The sequence below is a fragment of the Notolabrus celidotus genome, chromosome 6, assembly GCF_009762535.1.
Source record: "Notolabrus celidotus isolate fNotCel1 chromosome 6, fNotCel1.pri, whole genome shotgun sequence".
NCBI lineage: Eukaryota > Metazoa > Chordata > Actinopteri > Labriformes > Labridae > Notolabrus > Notolabrus celidotus.
In genome coordinates, this window is record NC_048277.1 from 30,282,908 (window position 1) to 30,300,953 (window position 18,046).

Genomic DNA, 18,046 nt, shown 5'->3' on the forward strand with positions numbered 1-18,046 from the left:
GCGTTAACAAGATAAATACAAGAAATAAATAGATAGATAAATAAGTAAATAAGATAAATATATGTTAAAACAGTGTTTCAAATAATAATGATTAAAATAATTATTAAAAAAAAAAAAATTTATAATACAGTCCAGGGCTTAAATTAAATTACTTCAAATGAACAGCTAGATTAAAAAGGTAAGTCTTAAGTTTAATTTTATTTGCAAAGGCTTTTAACCTATAATTGATTGCTTTTTGTTTTGTTTTGTTTTATTTGTCTTGTTTTGTTTTATTTTGCTGCCTTGCTTTTCTTTGCTGTTTTGCACTGTTTTCCTTTGCTTTTCTATTGTATCATTTATTTTCTTGTAAAGTGTCTTGAAGAATCTTTTAAAGCGCTTTTATAAATAAAATGTATTATTGTTATTATTATTATTATTATTATTATTATTATTATTATTATTATTAAAAGACAGTTAAAGGCATATGTTGATATATTAGATGTGAAGAGTTATGTAAAAAAAAAAAACAGAACTCCTATGTCAGAACTTCACATTTGAAGCTAGCCACAGTTAAGCCAGCATTAAGACCAGAATCAGGGTGAAAGAGTCGGATCGTGTCTGAGGGTAACAAAAAGTTGTCAAGTAACTTCTGTGAAGCTAGCAATTTCAAAGATTCTGCAGTGAGTACTGCATGCAACCAAACATTTGAATTGCAAAGGACACATTTTGTTTTTGATGCATAATAAAAACATAAGATCATGAATAGGACTTTAAACAATACTAGCACTGTTTTCTCCATATGTTCTCATTCTTTGCACTGGGCTAACCTACACTAAGTGTCTGCTAGCTTTCTTTATATTTACCATACAAATGCAAAGGTTGTATCATTCTAAAAGTGATATAAATAACTGCTGTCAGCCCTGATTTCTTCAGTTTTAGGATTTAATTCCTGCTTTTTCACATCCAGCCCTGTTACTTCAATGAGTACCAGAAGTGTTTACACACCATGTGTGCTTCGCTTCATATGTTCAACAGTTGCTGGGGAATTTCAAGAGAAACACAAATCTCCTTTCGTCTTTAGAAGTCTTGTGACAGCGTTTTTCATGAGTTGTGAGAGGCTCCAAAAGTAACAAACATTGCGATGTGTGTTTGTGGGACTGTGTGGGATACAGAGTGTGCTCTAAGAAGTGATCGTGGTCTTACAGGTAAGTGCTCAGTTCCTGGAAGGTGTCGCGCTGCTGACTAATACCTGAATTCCTGCAGTAACCACATGCCTGACTTTGCTCAGTGTGACTGGCCTTCTGGTTGAGATGTGACTAAATGTGAAAGATGAGACTGCACTCGATGAACAAACATTTGGTTCCACAATAACAAGTAAAGGTCTGCAGGGGTGAATTCTTTCCACCTTTTCATAACTAGGTTTATACTGTATTTAACCACAGATGCAATAAAACAATGGTGATATATACAACATGGAAACTCTGATTCATTTCAAACAGCACCTTGTTTGCTATGATTTCTTTCCTCTTGGTTATATTTTTAGGTGGAACTGAGATCTTACCCAAAAAGCACATTATCAAAATATGATCAAAACCTTCTGCTAAGTATTGTTTTTACCGTCACAGTGATTAAATGTAAGCTTGAAAATACTTTCCAAGAGTTATCACACATTCAGATTTTGTTATTGAGGTACACCAAGTTTCCTTCAGCTGCCTCATTGTGCGCCCTTTCTCAACTTCTATCAGAGCCCACATTTCCCAGAATGACTTATAAGAACCTCCTCAGAAATGTTGTGAACGTGTTATTTTCACCTGATGATGTTCCGTGTAGGAGGTGAGATTAACAGCGATACTATCGTAAGAACAAGTGGAGGAGAAAATCTTTTTTTGTTTCCAGGGTAGAAAAAGTGAGTGAGCAGTACAAACACACGACACATCTTGCCTTTTCTTTTTAACTGCAGTGAATGTTAATAAGAGGCTGAAACTGCCAAAAGTGTCTCATCTTACTGTGTGATTTATTGAGAGAAAAGCAGACTCTTTGATTTGAAGTCTGATTTGAACTCATGATTGCAGCATATCCTGAATCATGGTTGTGTGTATAAGTTAGTCACAAAAATGAACAGAGAAAGCCCAGAATTGGTGACAGCTGATGACTTTTTGAGGTGTCTTTGGAACAACTCTACTTTAACAGCACTACCGCAAACATGTTAATGCTTATCTTCCACACCAAAGCGAGCAGTTATCATGTTTGATTTATTTTCAAGTAACTGGATGGGTTTGTAGCTCATTGGCTGATCTTTAAATGTGCATGTAGTTAGTAATGTCATGTCAACAGTGTAACAGCCACGGTGCACTGACTGTGCTACACTGCTAGCTTGACTAAAAACATGAAATATTCACATTTATATGACTTTAATTTTCGGTGATTAGTTTCTTTTAAGATATCAATACCATGGGATGCTGGTGGCCTAGTGTTCTGAGCGTCCCACGCATAGAGGCTGTAGTCCTTGTCGCAGAGGTTGCCGGTTTGACTCCCGGCCGGTTGACCATTTACTGCTCTCTACTCCCAGCATTTCCTGTCACTCTTCAGCTGTCCTGTCCAACACAGGTGAAAAAAGCCCCAAAATATATCTTACCAATAGAGATACCAATACCATCATAGACCTCATAGAAACAGAGGTGGAGCCAGACTTTTGTGGTTGGGGTGGCCAAAATCAGGCACAGACTTTTGGAGGAGTGGCATGAAGACGCTGTGCACACAAATAACAGAAAAATAAAATGTTTTTTATTGTTTTTATTACAATTGTTGTATATATTGTGTTCTTAACCTTAGGATTGTGGGGTGGGTTTGGGGTCAGGGCTGGGGCTGGGACCTTTTTCTTAATTTGTTCTATTTTAGGTTGTTTTTATGTACAGCACTTTTGTTAAAATTTCATTGTATGAAAAGCGTTTTATAAATAAAGGCTGATTGATTGATTGAATAAAAGAATAGCTCTTATTTACCTTTTATATCTTGTCGACTCACTCAAAGGTGCAAGTAAACAGTGCAAGGTTGCATGTGAGAATAATGGTTAACACTTCTGCCTAGCAGAGGAAGGATTGAAGGCTCCAATCTGATCCAGGGCTCTAAGGGATGGAGACAGACTTTTTTGAATGGGGTGACCAAATGGGGCACTGACTTCTGCAGGGTTGGTATTAAGTACGTTTGCAGAGAAGATGAACTGCATTTTTATGCTAACGATAAACAGGGCTCTCCATGCAAAGTCAACTTACGTTACCAGGAACACACATTTAAAAAACATTGTTCACCCCACTTTTAATATCTTAACTACGTACATGGAAGTATCCAATAGATGTTATGTTTCTTTGTTTTCTTTTACTTTAAAAAGTAACACAACAAAGTGGAAAGCTTTAAATATTCTTAGCTTGAACTGGTTTCGATTCCAGATCCCACTGTCTTCATGATGAAGTGTCCATGGGCGAGACACTTAAACCCCAAACGGCACCCTGTGCTGTGCCATTAGTGTGTGAACAGGCGAATGTGACATCACTATATAGACACAGTCCATTTACCATTAGCTTTTGTTCAAGTCACCATTTAAATTACTAAAGAAAATATATTAAATTGAAACAAAGAGAAAGCTGTGAGCAATCTGTTGCAACCCAGTCCAAATAGATTTTTTTTAAACTTAATTACTGGCTCTGAAATACCCAATCATTGTTAAGGGCTTTGTGGGTGCTGATCAGTTTTTAAGGGGGGACATAGCCCATAACCCTGACCACCCTCTATAAGCGCCTCTGATTTTAAAGAGAGGAGGCCCATCACTAATTGATCACACTAAAGTAGTTTAGACCTCAGTATATCAAAAGTGTAAAGGCTATCAGGATGTTAAAATGAAAACACTTTAAGTTTAATTCAGAAATCATTTGACCATGAAACACCTGATGATAGGAAAACAAATGACTCCTTCAAACCATGAACAGCTAAACTGAGGCGATGATCTTAGTAGATGCTCTCTCTCAGAGGAAGTGTTGGCACACATCACTGAAACTTAGTTCACAACCCTGTCAGACACTTTCACGTCTTTTCCCGTTGACAGTTTCCGCCCAGCTCTTCAGGGTTACGGAAATAGCACAGTAAGCTCAGCACGGAGGGGAAGAGATGCTCATGAGTTCTGCTGATGAGCACTTCTTTCAGCAGCATGAGTCACGTCTCACCGTGTACTGTAACATCAGCCACTGGCAGATACATCGATGGTGCATGTGTAGTGAAGTCTGAGGTGTCTGAATTGAATTTTGCTAACCTCCACTTAATGTTCCATTATGTGAAAGATTTATTTATACATCAGTCTTTGCTTTATCAATGGAGCACCACTACTGATGTACCAATAATTGTAGGTGAAATGTTGACACTTCTGAATGATAAAAAGCTCATAATTTCCCCCCAAAATATGTCTAGTATGAAAAACAGAATCCAATTACATTGAGATAGTTCCTGTTCAAGCCCATAGACTGTATAAATAATGGACGCAGTATCTGTGACGTCACCCATCTGTTTCTGAAGCACTGTTTTGAGGCCAATCGTTGGCGGGAGCCATATTGCTGCTGTTGAGCGATTGCCACGTAAAGAGGCGGGCTTTGAGCCTCCTAGCCAACAGCTACAGTGTTCCCGCCTGTCAATCAAGTCAGCTGTGCCTCTCATTGGAAGACTCATAATCTCAATATCTTTGAAATTGCTGCATTATGAAAAAATTCACCCCCTGTATGTGTGCTGATCGACAAATGAGCTATCCAGACTACACTACACATCTTTTGTACCAGTAACTGGTTTTAACAGATGATATCACATCACTCCTGTCCTCGTTTCTCTCCACTGGCTTCCTCTGTGTTTTAGAATAGATTTTGAGATTTTACTGACCACTTTTAAAGCTTGCCTTATGAGTCATCTCGTGGCCTTAGATCCTCAGGTGGGGCATTTTTGGTCGTTCCAAAGTCGAGGCTCAAATCCAAAGGGGATTGTGCTTTCTCCAAAAGAGCTCCTCGACTTTGGAACGACCTCACTGAGGAGATAAGGCACGCAGAGTCAGTGACATCTTTTATATCTTCTCTTAAGACCCATTTTTTACAAACTTGCTTTAATGTGACTTCATGCTACCAGGCTGTAAACATGTTTATTTCTGCTGTAAAGATTGTCTTCTTTGAATTGGTGTGTATGTGGTTTCCGGTACTTCTGGAGCCAGCCTCAAGCGGATCCTTGATGAACTGCAGTTTTTAGCACTTCCGCATTGGACTCATATTTTTACACCAGATGTTGCTGCTTGTTCAAGCCTCTCTTCCTAAAGATTCATGTACATTCAATATTAAAGGTCTCTTCTATGGGTTAGAACAGGGGTTCCCAAAGTGTGGGTACAAATGGGGGGTCGTGAGATGTCTTCCAGAATGTTATTTTTTCTTAAGTTAATTAAAAATAGTACATTTTACCCATTAAAGTAAAAAATATCTACAAAAATAGTAGCTGAACTTGAAATAAAACCTTGAAAATAGAAAATGTGATGAGTTTTCTTCCTTTCTTTTTGCTAGTTGACTCCTAAGTTTAGGCTAATTGAACAGTTGATTATCAAAAGCATCAGTAGCAGTAGGTTTACTCATAACAACACAGGAAAATACAGCCACATATAGTTAAGCTAACTTTCTGCAAACCTGCTAAATGAAGCTACATTGAATCACTTTGAGGGACAGTGGGGAGTCTTTGGTGACTATATTTTGGGGTTGACCCAAAATGAAAGGATCCTGAAGCCAGTGGGAATACTGTCCATTAAAAAAAAGCATTTATTTAGAAACACATTTTAAAACATTTTCAGTACAATTTTCATTTCAACATTACACTGTAAAAGTTCACGCTGCTGCTTCTGATCAGTAATCTAGTTCGTCACACAGGCTTTATCGTTCAGCAGCAGCTCGTCAAGCATGAATGATAGTGGTAGAAAGAACTGTCGAGAGTGAAAATGTTTCTTTAAGTGCAAAACGTGCAGAGCAGCAAAATAACACTTTACCACAAAATCTACTGAGCTGCACTTAACAGTTAATCCCTCATAAGACCTCATTCTGAATCCTAGGTGACCACTATTGGTGTTATGAGATAAATCTCCTGAACAGACTGATTATATTGACTGAATGGTGCACGCGTTCTGTTCTCTGCAGCAGGTAAAAAGTTCAGACGTAAATGTCAGACTTCCGTTTTACAGCCATATAAAAACACATATAAGCACAGCTCTACTAATCTGCACTCTGAGGGCATCCTAAGCAGTGCCGGATTAGCATTAGCCATGCTTTGCAATTGGCCAGATCTGCAGAAGCATTGAGCAGATTCTAAAGAGCCATATGTGGGCCGCTATCACTCAGAAACACTGAGGTTGCAATTAGCATCTTGTTAAGGCCTCCCACTCAGAGCTCCATGTTTGCTTCCCTTATTGGCTTCTGATTCAGAAAGTTCACGGTGTCCCCGCCGTCCTGGCCCGGCGTGGACAGGTGCTCTAACTCGTAGCTTCCGCTTCTGTTGGCCGGTTGGACTTCAGTCGAGGTCTTTTTGTGCTCCAGGATCTGCTGCAGCTGGTGACTGGCGTACTCAGGCTTGGTGGTAAGGGGTCCTTCAGGAACCTCGATGCCAAGGATGTCTGTGACCATGTAGGGGCGGAGCCAGCCTACGAGAGGGGTGCTGCCAGGGGTGTAGTGGGTCTGCCGGTGGTAGAAGAGGAGACCATCCACCTGCAGGGCATGAGAATTAAACTTTGAGAAACAGCCAAAACATGTCTGTTTCTATCACACTTGGCATTCCTCTCACTCCACATGCAGGGTGCAGTAGTAGGTTTTTGCAGCACACAGTTCAAGGATAAGAGAACATGTCTTACACTGAAGCTGTACTCTGCAGTCAGGGCTTTCTGAACCAGCTCCGTCGTGCACTCTGTGCTCTGGAGGCTCACAAACCGGAACTGTTGGACCAAACAAAAACCAGAGCATCCCGTTGTAAGATCCAAACACAATTCATCATCTTGTATAATTTGAGGTATTGCTTTCCAATGGCCAGTTTACTCAGTGAGGGATAAGCCTGATTTAGCTACTGGGCTGTACACAAACAACGCAGATTAAGAAGTGGAACTTGAACTCAAAGTTTATTCAGTCTTCTTAAAGGAACCTTCATCCGTTACTTTTGCATGTAATCATCAATCTAGAGCACAAATTAGTGCCCAAGAGGCCAATGGAAGGTTTTGCTTTGAATTTGCCTTTGTTTGATTTTCCCCCTGAGGAGGTTTGAGTTCATATTCAGGACTTTATTTATCCCATATGTGGAAATAAGGTGCAGTAAGGCATGAGGCACAACAAACAGGGAAAACATAAAATGTAAGATTGAATAAAGATGTTACAGTGTCTCAAATAACAACATCAAGTACTAAAAACCAGGAGAGAAAAATGGGACATGATGTGAAGAGGCTCTGTTCCTGGCTCTGTTACTCACAGGATTGCGTTTGGCGATTTCTGATAGGCCGTCCGTCTCCTGCACTTTGGTCTGGAGCCAGTAGAAACGGAACTCGGTCTGTTGATGAGAAAACAAGAACTGTAAACAAAAACCTCCTTTCTCAAACCCCGAGCCAATGAGATGGGCAACGTGGCGAAAAAGCACATCTGTGGCCCAGACCTCACTACTTAAGCAATTAGACAAGCATTCCTGGATTGCTGGAGGATTAGAAGAAAGTGTTACCGGGCAGTCATAGACCGGGTGGCCTCTCCAGCACATGACGTCCAGGATGTAGTACGTTCTGTCCACCTCGCTGTAAATGCAGTCCAGGATGGTGTAGTCTGCAAGGGGCACACAGAATAAGACTGTTATAGATACACAGTGTACGTTAGTGTAAAACTCATTTAATATCTCTTTTGATATTTTGATATATTTGTTTGTGAAAGTGACTTTTAGGTTGTGTACAGTGTTTTTCAGCAACAATAAACCTGTCACCTAACCCCCAAACAGTGCTGCAAAAGATTACAGCAACAAAGATCAATAAAAAAGCTTTTACACAAGTCTCCAAAGAGCATAAGACGCAAACTGTAACAATATAAAGTGTTTATGAGGTGCATCAGGTGGATTTTTGCTCTTACTGACTCTCTTTGCGTCGATTTTTATTTGAGCTTCTCTTAAATGGATCCAGTTTATAAGTTTTATGTGCGTTTCAACGAAGCTTGGCTCCATTGTATGACTTAAGGTGCATTTGGACCAAGAGTTCCGGGGTCTTTTAGCCCCCAGAACTACTTTACCCTGAACTAAAAGGTTCCAGTGCACCCATTGTTATCTGCGTTTTGACCGCGGGCTGAAGTCCCGGGTAGATTGTGCAAATCAGGCCAGTGACGTATGGAGAAAAAAAGAGTAAATGCACTACACCACCAGACCAGTAGAGGGCAGTAAAACAAAGACAAATGCCATTTATCACTGATGAAACCATAGAAGCAGACGGACATGCAGGTATCATGAGCAACAGTTAGCCTGTTAGCATGAAGAGACTCAGCTGGCACTGTTTTAGATGGTGATATATTTCATCACAGATGGATTCACTGAATCAACACGTGAGAGGAGATAAGCGCGAGTAGCAAAGACGTTTCAACACGGCTTTGAAATCATTTTTAACTCAAAAAGCCGTGGCAGAGATCGGCCGGTGTTTTGGTTTAAACCGCGACCCTGTTAACTGGAGACTCTCAGCCGGATGCATCCCTCATAAACGTCTTTAGACGATCATTAAATATCTGCTGAGGATATTTTGAAATCTTAATAAAAGCCAAACAAGTTTGCATTCCCAGATACTCCCTCTGTGTTTCAACAGCTGTGTAAAATCCACAAACACTGACACGTTCAGCCGAAGGTCTCCAGTTTACAGGGTCACTTTTAAAACCGTAACACCGGGAGAGACGCATTCATGGTGGGCTGAGAGAAGACTACTGTTACAAGCTGCTAAATCAAGAGAATCACAGCTTCTTCGTTTGAAAAGTACACACACATACAAAAAAGATAAAACAAATAAAAAGAAAACTAAAGAAAGAGAAATCAAGAGAATCTCATATGTGTGTGATGTTATTGTGGATGGCGGGCAGAATAGAAACAGTGCAGGTAATCTACCAATCAGATACGTTCAGCATTGCAGGCCCTGCCCCCCGAAAGTCCCGGGACCTTTGAAAAGTACTACCCCCCAAGCAGGGGCTTTTCAGGGGAGAGATTAACTACCCCTGAACTCAATTTATATCCTGGTTCCTATGATCGAAACGCACGTAGTTCAGGGGTAAAGTCCCTAGTTCTGAGGTAAAGTTCTTGTGGTTGAAAAACGCCTTTAGTACTACCTTTCCAACCTAAGCCTGTGTTTATAACATAACCCAACATGAAAATCACCTCACAAGATGAGTCAACTGAGGATACTAGATGTCGGTGGTTCACTTTCTTGTGTTACTAAAAAGCCAAAGTGGTTCACTATAAGAAGCTGCAGAGCTCCACAAACAAACAGACCCGCCTACCTTTTCCCATGGCTGAGTTGTGTCGGTTCCCACCGGGCAGCAGGGAGGGGAAGCGGTTCACACAGTAGCCGCTTTTAGTGTACGCCGCAGTGGACCCCTTCAGAAGAAACAGTTAAAAAGTGAGATGATAAATGAGGACAGAGTCAAAAATTACTACTACACCATTACCTCTAAACTACTCTGTAATCATACATTCTGTGCTGTGAGTTTGAGCTGTTTGTTATCAAGAAAAAGAGAAATATCAGAACCCTAAATGAGACTGTTTCATCTACTAGCTGGCATCGTAGTCTATATACTTAAGAATACATTTGTATACATTCAGCAGTGTGACATGTTGAGACACATGAAGCTGCTGAGAGTAGCAATAAGGGCCTGTGTCCACTGACAGCATCTTTTGCACTTCCAGTGTCCATTTTCTTTACAAACCAATGCAGTTCAGTGTTTTCAGTGCTGAGCGTCCTCAGTGCAAAATAGACTTCAGTCTCAGCTGGTTTTGGTTGCTGCACTAACAGCACTCACAGCGCTCTCTGTTATAATAGTTCAACTTTTGGTGCTAGGCTCATCAATGTCACTTCTCTATTACCAACCAATCAAGAAGGGGCGGGACTTCTAACATTAACTTTCTCACTAACAATGGTGAGGTCGATGTGGAGCAGGGAGTAGCCACAATCGTTTTTCAAGGGTACAATTTCCATGTGTCAAGTAGTGATGGGACATGATTTTCGAATATTTGAATATTCGTTCACTTAGTAAAAATCCAAGAGTTACTTCTAATATTTTCTCATATTTCTCCGCATTAGCAAACAGAAGAAGAAGAATGCTAATTGCATTTGATAGCAAAAGAAGAGGAAAACATTAGCAACAGAGGCGGTGAGTTTCTCAGTTTCTGAATCTCATACCACTACACGCGTATTTCCAGAAACTGAGCATGGCTGTAAAATGTAAACATACATGGGACGATGTGTCACAGAAACACCGTCGTATAGATCAAGACAGACGCTCATCCTGGGGGGGATTATTCGAATAATCGTCGAATAGAAACCAATGATTATCAAATAGTATTTTGGCTTGACATGCCCATCCCTAGTATCAAGCTGTTGCTAATGCTTCCCAAATGCTTATCCTAATGCTAACATGATTTCCATCAAACATTTTTTACATTTTCTTTGTAAATTTTCATTGAATAAAAGTAAATATGAAGCACACATAGCATTTTAAAACAGAATTAACAGTCATGGCTAAGGGAAGTGGAAGGGCAGGGAGATAACTTCTTTAATCTAGTAGCAGTGAGCCTCAGTGAGGAGCACTGTGGAATAGAGGCTGTGGACACTGCTAGCACAAGAAAAGCTGTTAGTGGACACAGGCCCTTAAGATTTTGCCATATCTGTAACTCAATAGATTACAGAAACCCTTAAACTCAGGACCCCACATGAGGTCCCCTTATACACACACTAACATTTGGATATTTACAACACTGACATATTATCTAATTTAATATGATATGTTATTAAATGACAAATATTAGTTAAACTTGCAAATGGGGCTCAGGATAAAATTGTCTCACAATTATTTCTTAATTTTATTAAGAAATTAGATTGAAGTTGAATTATGAAAAAAAAAGAAATATATATATATTATTATATTTTGATAGCACGTCACTCCTGACAGCATCACAGCTGTAGAGCTGCACAAACTTTAAAGAGATAACAAGCTAAAAGTGTCTCATAATTGAACACTGACAATAAAAAAAACCACGTCAACTTGCAAGCAGATGAAACGTATCACAATCAGTTTTCCTCAAGGAACACAAACCATCTGTTGTTTTTGAGTTTCAAAGAGTGTTCAGTCGTGGTTTTGTGAAGAGCGCTGTGCTGCTGTGTCTCACAGATGTGTTTTCAACGAGGCCCAGATCTGAAATAATGAATGAGGCACCAGATGACTGTCATTATGGTGTGAACGATGGTTGCATCACAGGGCTTGAAGTGTCTCTGACAATAGTACAACAAAGGTTTGTGTGTACTGAGGAAGTAAAGTGTGATCTAGGACCAGTATGACAGGACGGGCATGTATCCTGCACTGAGTGCTGATAAGCCTTTCAAAGCCTCCTCATGACTCAGAAACCACACAGCTGATTGGAGATAATTGAGGCAGTTGTTTGCATTTCACATGTGTTTGTGCATGCTATGCTGTTTGTAGAACAGATGAAAACACCAAACATCAGGTTCATCTTTTTCACTGTATGCATCAAATGTTAAATTCACTTCTCCAATATTTAAGAACCCTGTGTCCTGGAAGTTATGAGCATTACTAGATTACTAAGCTGCTTCTTTATTATGTTGTGACGTCAATGAAATGTCTCAGCTCCCTGCTGCATTAAACATCAGTGTAGGAGTCATGAAGGATTTGAGTGTTTATAGTATCTTATTTTGAGGTTTAGGGTAGGGTAGTGTTTGTATATTATTTGTGTTATTTGTTGTTGTTTGTTTATGATATGGTTTATTGTAGGGTCAGTTAATTGGATTATTTAGGTCATGTGTTATGGGCGGGGATATTCTGTTCATTTAGGCCACTTGTTTTCTTTTATTTGGAGGTAGAGAGAGGGGGTGAGCTGGGTCTCTGTACTTTTTTCAAACGGATACATTAAACAGAATATATACAGCATTATGAGACATTCAAGCTCAGGCTTATTCAGTTTTCTTCCTAACTTTTCATCTACATACCACCTTACTCGCAAGCAACCTTCATTCCAATAACAGAAATATGGACCTGAATAACTCCCAATAAGTGCGTAGTATCATAATCCTCTTAAAGGGCTTTTCGTTCGCAGGAACTTTCCAAGAAACTAAGGACCTTTTGAGGAACTCTGCGTGTCCTCGACAGCAGGAACCAGGGTCAACATTTAGTCCTGGGGTAGTTAATCTCCACCCTGGAAAGCCTCTGTTCAGGGGGGGGTAGTACTTTCCAAAGGTCAAGGAACTTTGGGCGCAGTGTTTTTATTTCACGTGCGATCCACAATAACATGACACACATCTGTGATTCACTTGGTTTAATAACTTCCTAACATCTGTCTTCTTTGAATGTGATAGCATGAATGCATCTCGGTCAGCTTCCGGTGTTACAGTTTGAAGAGTGACCCTTTAAACTAGTGTCCTTCAGCTGAGCGTGTCAGTGGTTCCTGAGTTTACAACAGCTGATGAAACACGGAGAGAGTCCCATGCATCCTGGTTTAGTTTTTCATTAAACTTTCAAAATATCCTCATCAGATGAGTATTAATGAGAGTAATTAGAGTACTGTTTAAGGTGAAACTGTGATTGTGCATCAATCAAAAAAAAGTGCCTGGCTGCTGTGGTGCAGCAATCATATTTTTTAAATGTTGGAGCTTTTGATCAAAGCTTGAAGACGACACATCAGAAATGATATCAGTACCTGTGGAAAGAATCTCTGTTATTCATGACTGACACTTCAGTTTGTGTGTTCTTACTTTGGATGCAACAATTAGAGATCTTTTCCCCACGGGGCACACCACCATCATCCAATCAGTGTCCAGCTCTGATGGCACATCCACCATCCACTCTGACAGCATGAGCTAAGGACAGAAAACAGACTTTGTTTAAAAAAAAACTCTACAGTTCATTCATAAAGACCCATCTGTTGACTCTTCACTCTCTCAGGGCCGTTATTCTACAAACGTGTGTGCCCTCTGCTGGCCAAAGTAAAGACTGCACCAGAGAAGCAGGAGGAGTTCATGTGAGGAGTTATATCTCTAGAGTGTTACGACACATTAAAACACTGACCTGGTTAGCGTAATGTTTCGGCAGCTTCCTCCTCTCTATCTCCATCCCCTCCTCCTCCTCTTCTGCGGTGGTTTCTTTCTCCCGTTCCTCCTCGTTCTGTTTCTCCATCTCCTCCTCCCCATCGCTGTCTGCCCCCGTCCAGTCCCCATCAGCCAGACGACGCGCATGGTTGACATAGTTTAGCCTTTTACTGAGAACAGACAGAAGATCGGAGATGAACTACAGAAAGTGAACGGTTATGAGCTTCTGGTGGTATAACCTTAAATTTGTTTTAGTGACTATAGACTGGAGGAATTCTAATCTAGGTACAATAGGCTCCTTACTGGGGTCTGTTATTCCTTACAAAAAAACTTCTGTTCAATATTCAACTGTTAAGACATTTACCTTTTCTGCAGGTCAAGGAAGCGCCGCCGTCGCTCGCTCTGCTCCAGCACACTGTACTTGCTCTTGTACTGAGCCAGCCGAGGATGGGGTCCAGCTGTACTGTTGGGCTCCTTGGACACAGCGAAGCTGGTCGACAGGGCTTTGGTCAGGTCATCCATGGGGACTCTGTGAAGAAACACACCATTGGTTATATTAACTTTGAAAGACCTCAAAACTTGATCTGAAAAGGCATCTGGACTTAGTTGAAATTCTTGGAGAAGTTTGACTACTCCTCCAAAAGGATTCTTCAGTTCTAAACAGACTGATGGACAGAGCTAGAAAATAAAAGCCTGGAACATAAACTGAACATAAATCTAAGCTTCTTTAATTTGAAAGATCTTTTAGGTGCATATTTACATGGACAATCTTAGATTTTAGAATAGTTTATCACAATTAAAATTAAAAACAGAACCAACAGACCAAACATTCCTCTTTTTACCTGCTTACTCCAACCATAGTTGTTATTTCTGTAACTACAAACTTCTAATTTCTTTTAAAAACTGAGTTGAATTGAAACATTTTAACTAATTTTACTTTCTTTCTTGATCTTAGATTTTTAAAATATTTTATGTTTTCATGCCTCTGTTTGTTTAATGTCACATTTTAAATTGGATATTCTCTGACAAGTTATGGCGTCATGGGATTAACCTGATATTGGATCTACAATTAGATGTTGGGCATACGGGCACCCTGCAACGGTGTCAAGAGGTCTGAGCCAGCTTCGGGCTGCGACTCGACACAGAAAAGATTCAATGTGTGAGTCTTAACCCTTGGGAAGAAGTCCTGAGATTAATTGATAATTAAAGGTTCATTTCGGTGAAGACAAGATCAGTTGTGATTCTGTGTCCAGCGGGACAGTAAGACTGCAAGTTACGGATTTCAGAGCAGTGAATGGGAATGATTATTCATAATAATCCCTCCTAATTTAAATAAATAATAAGACCCAACACTGTTTACTATGTATGTTAAGATGTTAAGTTACATAAGTACAGAGAGAGTAGATCAAACATAACTGGCTGAATATAAAATGTAAATGTTTGAAGTGTTTGCTGTGTGTTTTTGTTGATTGTTACTGTTTTTTTTTTTTACTGTTACTGTTTTTTTGCTTTCAACTCTGTAAAGCACTTTGAATTGCTCATTGTATGAATGGTGCTTTATAAATAAACTTGCCTTGCCTAGTACCATGACCAACAGGTAACTTTACAATCAGTTGTTTACTTCATCTTACAGCTGAGTCAGTATGACAGTAAATAGATGAGCATTCTGCAGAACTCATGGTGGCCCCTCATACACTCTTTTATCAAAAAGACTTCCAATTTTTAACAATTCAATATAGGGAACAGCAGAAAAACAGTCCATATTTGGTCCCTTTCTATCCTCTTTGGTTAATAATTGTCTTGCTAAGTCATAGTTTGTATAAAAGACTGTCTGCCTGTTGAAATCTGCAGTGGAACAACATGACCCCAGTTAATTCACAAATGTAAACAAGAAGAATAGAGAGCTTCACTTGGCATTAAATAAAACACTGAGATTGCACCAAAGCAAAATGCAACATTAGCTTTTTTTTTTTACAGCATCTTTCCCCCGAGTTAAAACAATGATTTAACATGTTATACACTCATAGGACAGGAAGATTCTTAAATGGGCGTTAAACCATTCTCTGAGTGAGTTTTCTGACTTGATAAATAACCTCCTCGCTCTTTCAGAGCAGACTGCTACAGCTAGCTAGCTCGCCAGTTCACCAGTAGCTAGCTAGCATCCTGGTAAAGATGCTAACACACTGTGGGCCGACTAGCTGTTAGCATCACTCGTTTCACTTTACTAAACCGACTTCATCCCACATTTAATAATCCGGTCTAAAGTTACAACTGGACCAGAGATTTGACCTAAAATAAGCTAATACCATAAGCTGCATACATACCTTGGACATCCAGGGAAGCTGCAGCAGAAACGTCACGCTGTCATCTTTCCCACCAAAGGTTTTTTTTTTTTTGTGGGCCAACTCGAAATGGACGACTATACCGGAGTTCTTCACAACAGACTTCCGCAAGTCTAACAAGCACTTCCAATTTCCTCTTCAATAAATGACATAACTTTCGGTTTGATTTTAAAAAATAAAAGTGATGAAATCTGCTGTAACATAATCATGTGCCTCTCAAAATTCTTCATTCATTAAAACAGGACTATGAGATCTCCCCCCAAATTTGTTGTTTTTCGAAATGAATCCCAAATATACCTAAAATTATTGAAAATAATGAAAGTACCAAGAGCACTTAAAATATACGGTTCCCTAAAGGAATTCCTCACTAAATTTTAAAATTATTGCCTCTTCTTCAAAAAAATTATTTATTTATTTTTACTTATTTTTACTTATTGAAACTTCTTTCTTGATTGTACTTATGTCTGGGTTGCTGTAACAACTGAATTTCCCCCCTGGGGCATCAATAAAGTAATTTCTTATCTTATCTTATTTTATTATTTATTTTCTATGTCGGCTATGTATAATTTTCTCATTTACCTTAAATTACCAACTAAAGCTGTATTGTTTATGTGTCCTTAATGATTGTTTATGTATGATGCTCCTTCTGAATGTACCCATTGTTTGTTATGTACATCTAAAATAAAGTTGGAAAAAAAAAAGAAAAGAAAAAAAGAAAAAAGTCTTACAAGCACTCTCTTTCTGGTGGGTAAATATTTGCATTAGTGGAGAAGTACTTACATGAATCAGTACATTATAAACACTTCAAGCTCTGCCTTTAAAGTGCAAAATTATTACAATAAACTGTGCAATAAATGTCCAAAGGAAAGCATCTTAAGGTGCTAAATCTAAAGTATTGTGCCATTATTTAAAACCTTTTTTGAAATAGGGTCTGACTGTTCAGCAGCTTGTCAATGTAACTTATTTAAAATAGGCCTACAACCAATTTTGCAGGGTTGGATTTGTTAGTTGTAAAAAATATGCTGAATAATTTGCAAACATGTTAACATTCACTTAAGCCTATTCCAATTTATTTTATTGCAACTCTTTGATACATTGAAACACATTGACAGGATAATTATGTTCAGATTTTCAGTATATTCTTTGTATTCTGTTGTGTTTATTGTTGATATTATTGTTATTGTTATTATATTTTTATTTTTATTTGTATGCCTTATTCTCATGCCTTTGTACAGAGAGCACAGTCTACCAAGACAAATTCCTTGTGTGTTTAAGCACACCTGGCCAATAAAGTTGATTCTGATTCTGATATATGTACTGATATATGAAAAACAGCATAATCACCTAATTCCCAGCGCTTTTGTACATAGATAATTCTAACTACTCTGCGCTTCTTTATATACTTTATTTTTTATTTTATTATATTGTATTGTATTGTATTTTATTTTATTTTAATGTATTATTATTATTATTGTTATTTATATATTATTGTATTCCTTCTTTCTATTAATATTTTGACTTTTGCTTCTGTAAATAGCCTACTTTATTTTTATTTTTTTATTATCATTATTATTTTGTATTATTTTTGCATTATTCGTATTTATACCTTATTGTATTCCTTATTTCTATTGATATTTTGAATTGCACTTCTGTATATACTTTATTTTTATTTTATCTTATTTATTATGATTATAATTTTGCATTATTTTTTTATTATTCGTATTTATATCTTATTGTATTCCTTCTTTCTATTAATATTTTGAAATGTTGTTTATAAGAGCATACTGTAATAATAACTTTGTAGCAGTATTGAAGTGGTCATTTTCAATTTACGCCACAGTTTGCTTTTCTATGATATGCATATAATGATGTATATTGAATTTTCCTTAAACTACAAAGGAAGTGTGCAAGTTTTATGTTTGTATCAAACAATGTCCCTACGTTTCATGCTGTGCTGAGAAATTTGATGTATACATTTATGTGTCGCTTAGCTGATTCAGAAAATGAAATTTTAAGGGAGCTCACTCAGCCCACATTAAGTGACACAAGGTATTTTTCTTGCTTTTGGAAACATTGGAACAAATGCCTTTTTATGCTCTGATCAAAATGAATGTGTAAACTGGTCATATGATCTCTTTATTTCTTGCTGGACATGTATTTAACTTATTTTTAGTCTTTTATATTACTCTTGTGCTTGTATGGACCTGAGTCTGAAATAAAGTGTATCTATCTATGGTATCAATATCTTTGATCAGTATAAAGTGTCCATGTGATTTTGTAATAGTTGCATGTTCTAATGTCTTTGTCCTGTTGAGGGCGATGTCGACCCAGTTCCCCTCCCTCACACAGAATAAAGGAGCTG

General features: G+C 38.5%; 1 protein-coding gene across 1 annotated transcript; it reads right to left on the reverse strand.

The window, feature by feature from the left end:
* Nucleotides 1-5,784: 5,784 nt before the first annotated feature.
* On the reverse strand, nt 5,785-15,946 carry snupn (snurportin 1). Its single transcript, XM_034686026.1, has 9 exons — nt 15,667-15,946; nt 13,707-13,871; nt 13,323-13,512; nt 13,010-13,114; nt 9,528-9,624; nt 7,735-7,832; nt 7,492-7,569; nt 6,887-6,967; nt 5,785-6,743 (listed from the first exon to the last, which is right to left on the reverse strand). The coding sequence occupies exons 2-9, from the start codon at nt 13,862-13,864 to the stop codon at nt 6,423-6,425; spliced, it is 1,128 nt and encodes a 375-aa protein (XP_034541917.1). The 5' UTR covers nt 13,865-13,871; nt 15,667-15,946; the 3' UTR covers nt 5,785-6,422.
* Nucleotides 15,947-18,046: the final 2,100 nt, after the last annotated feature.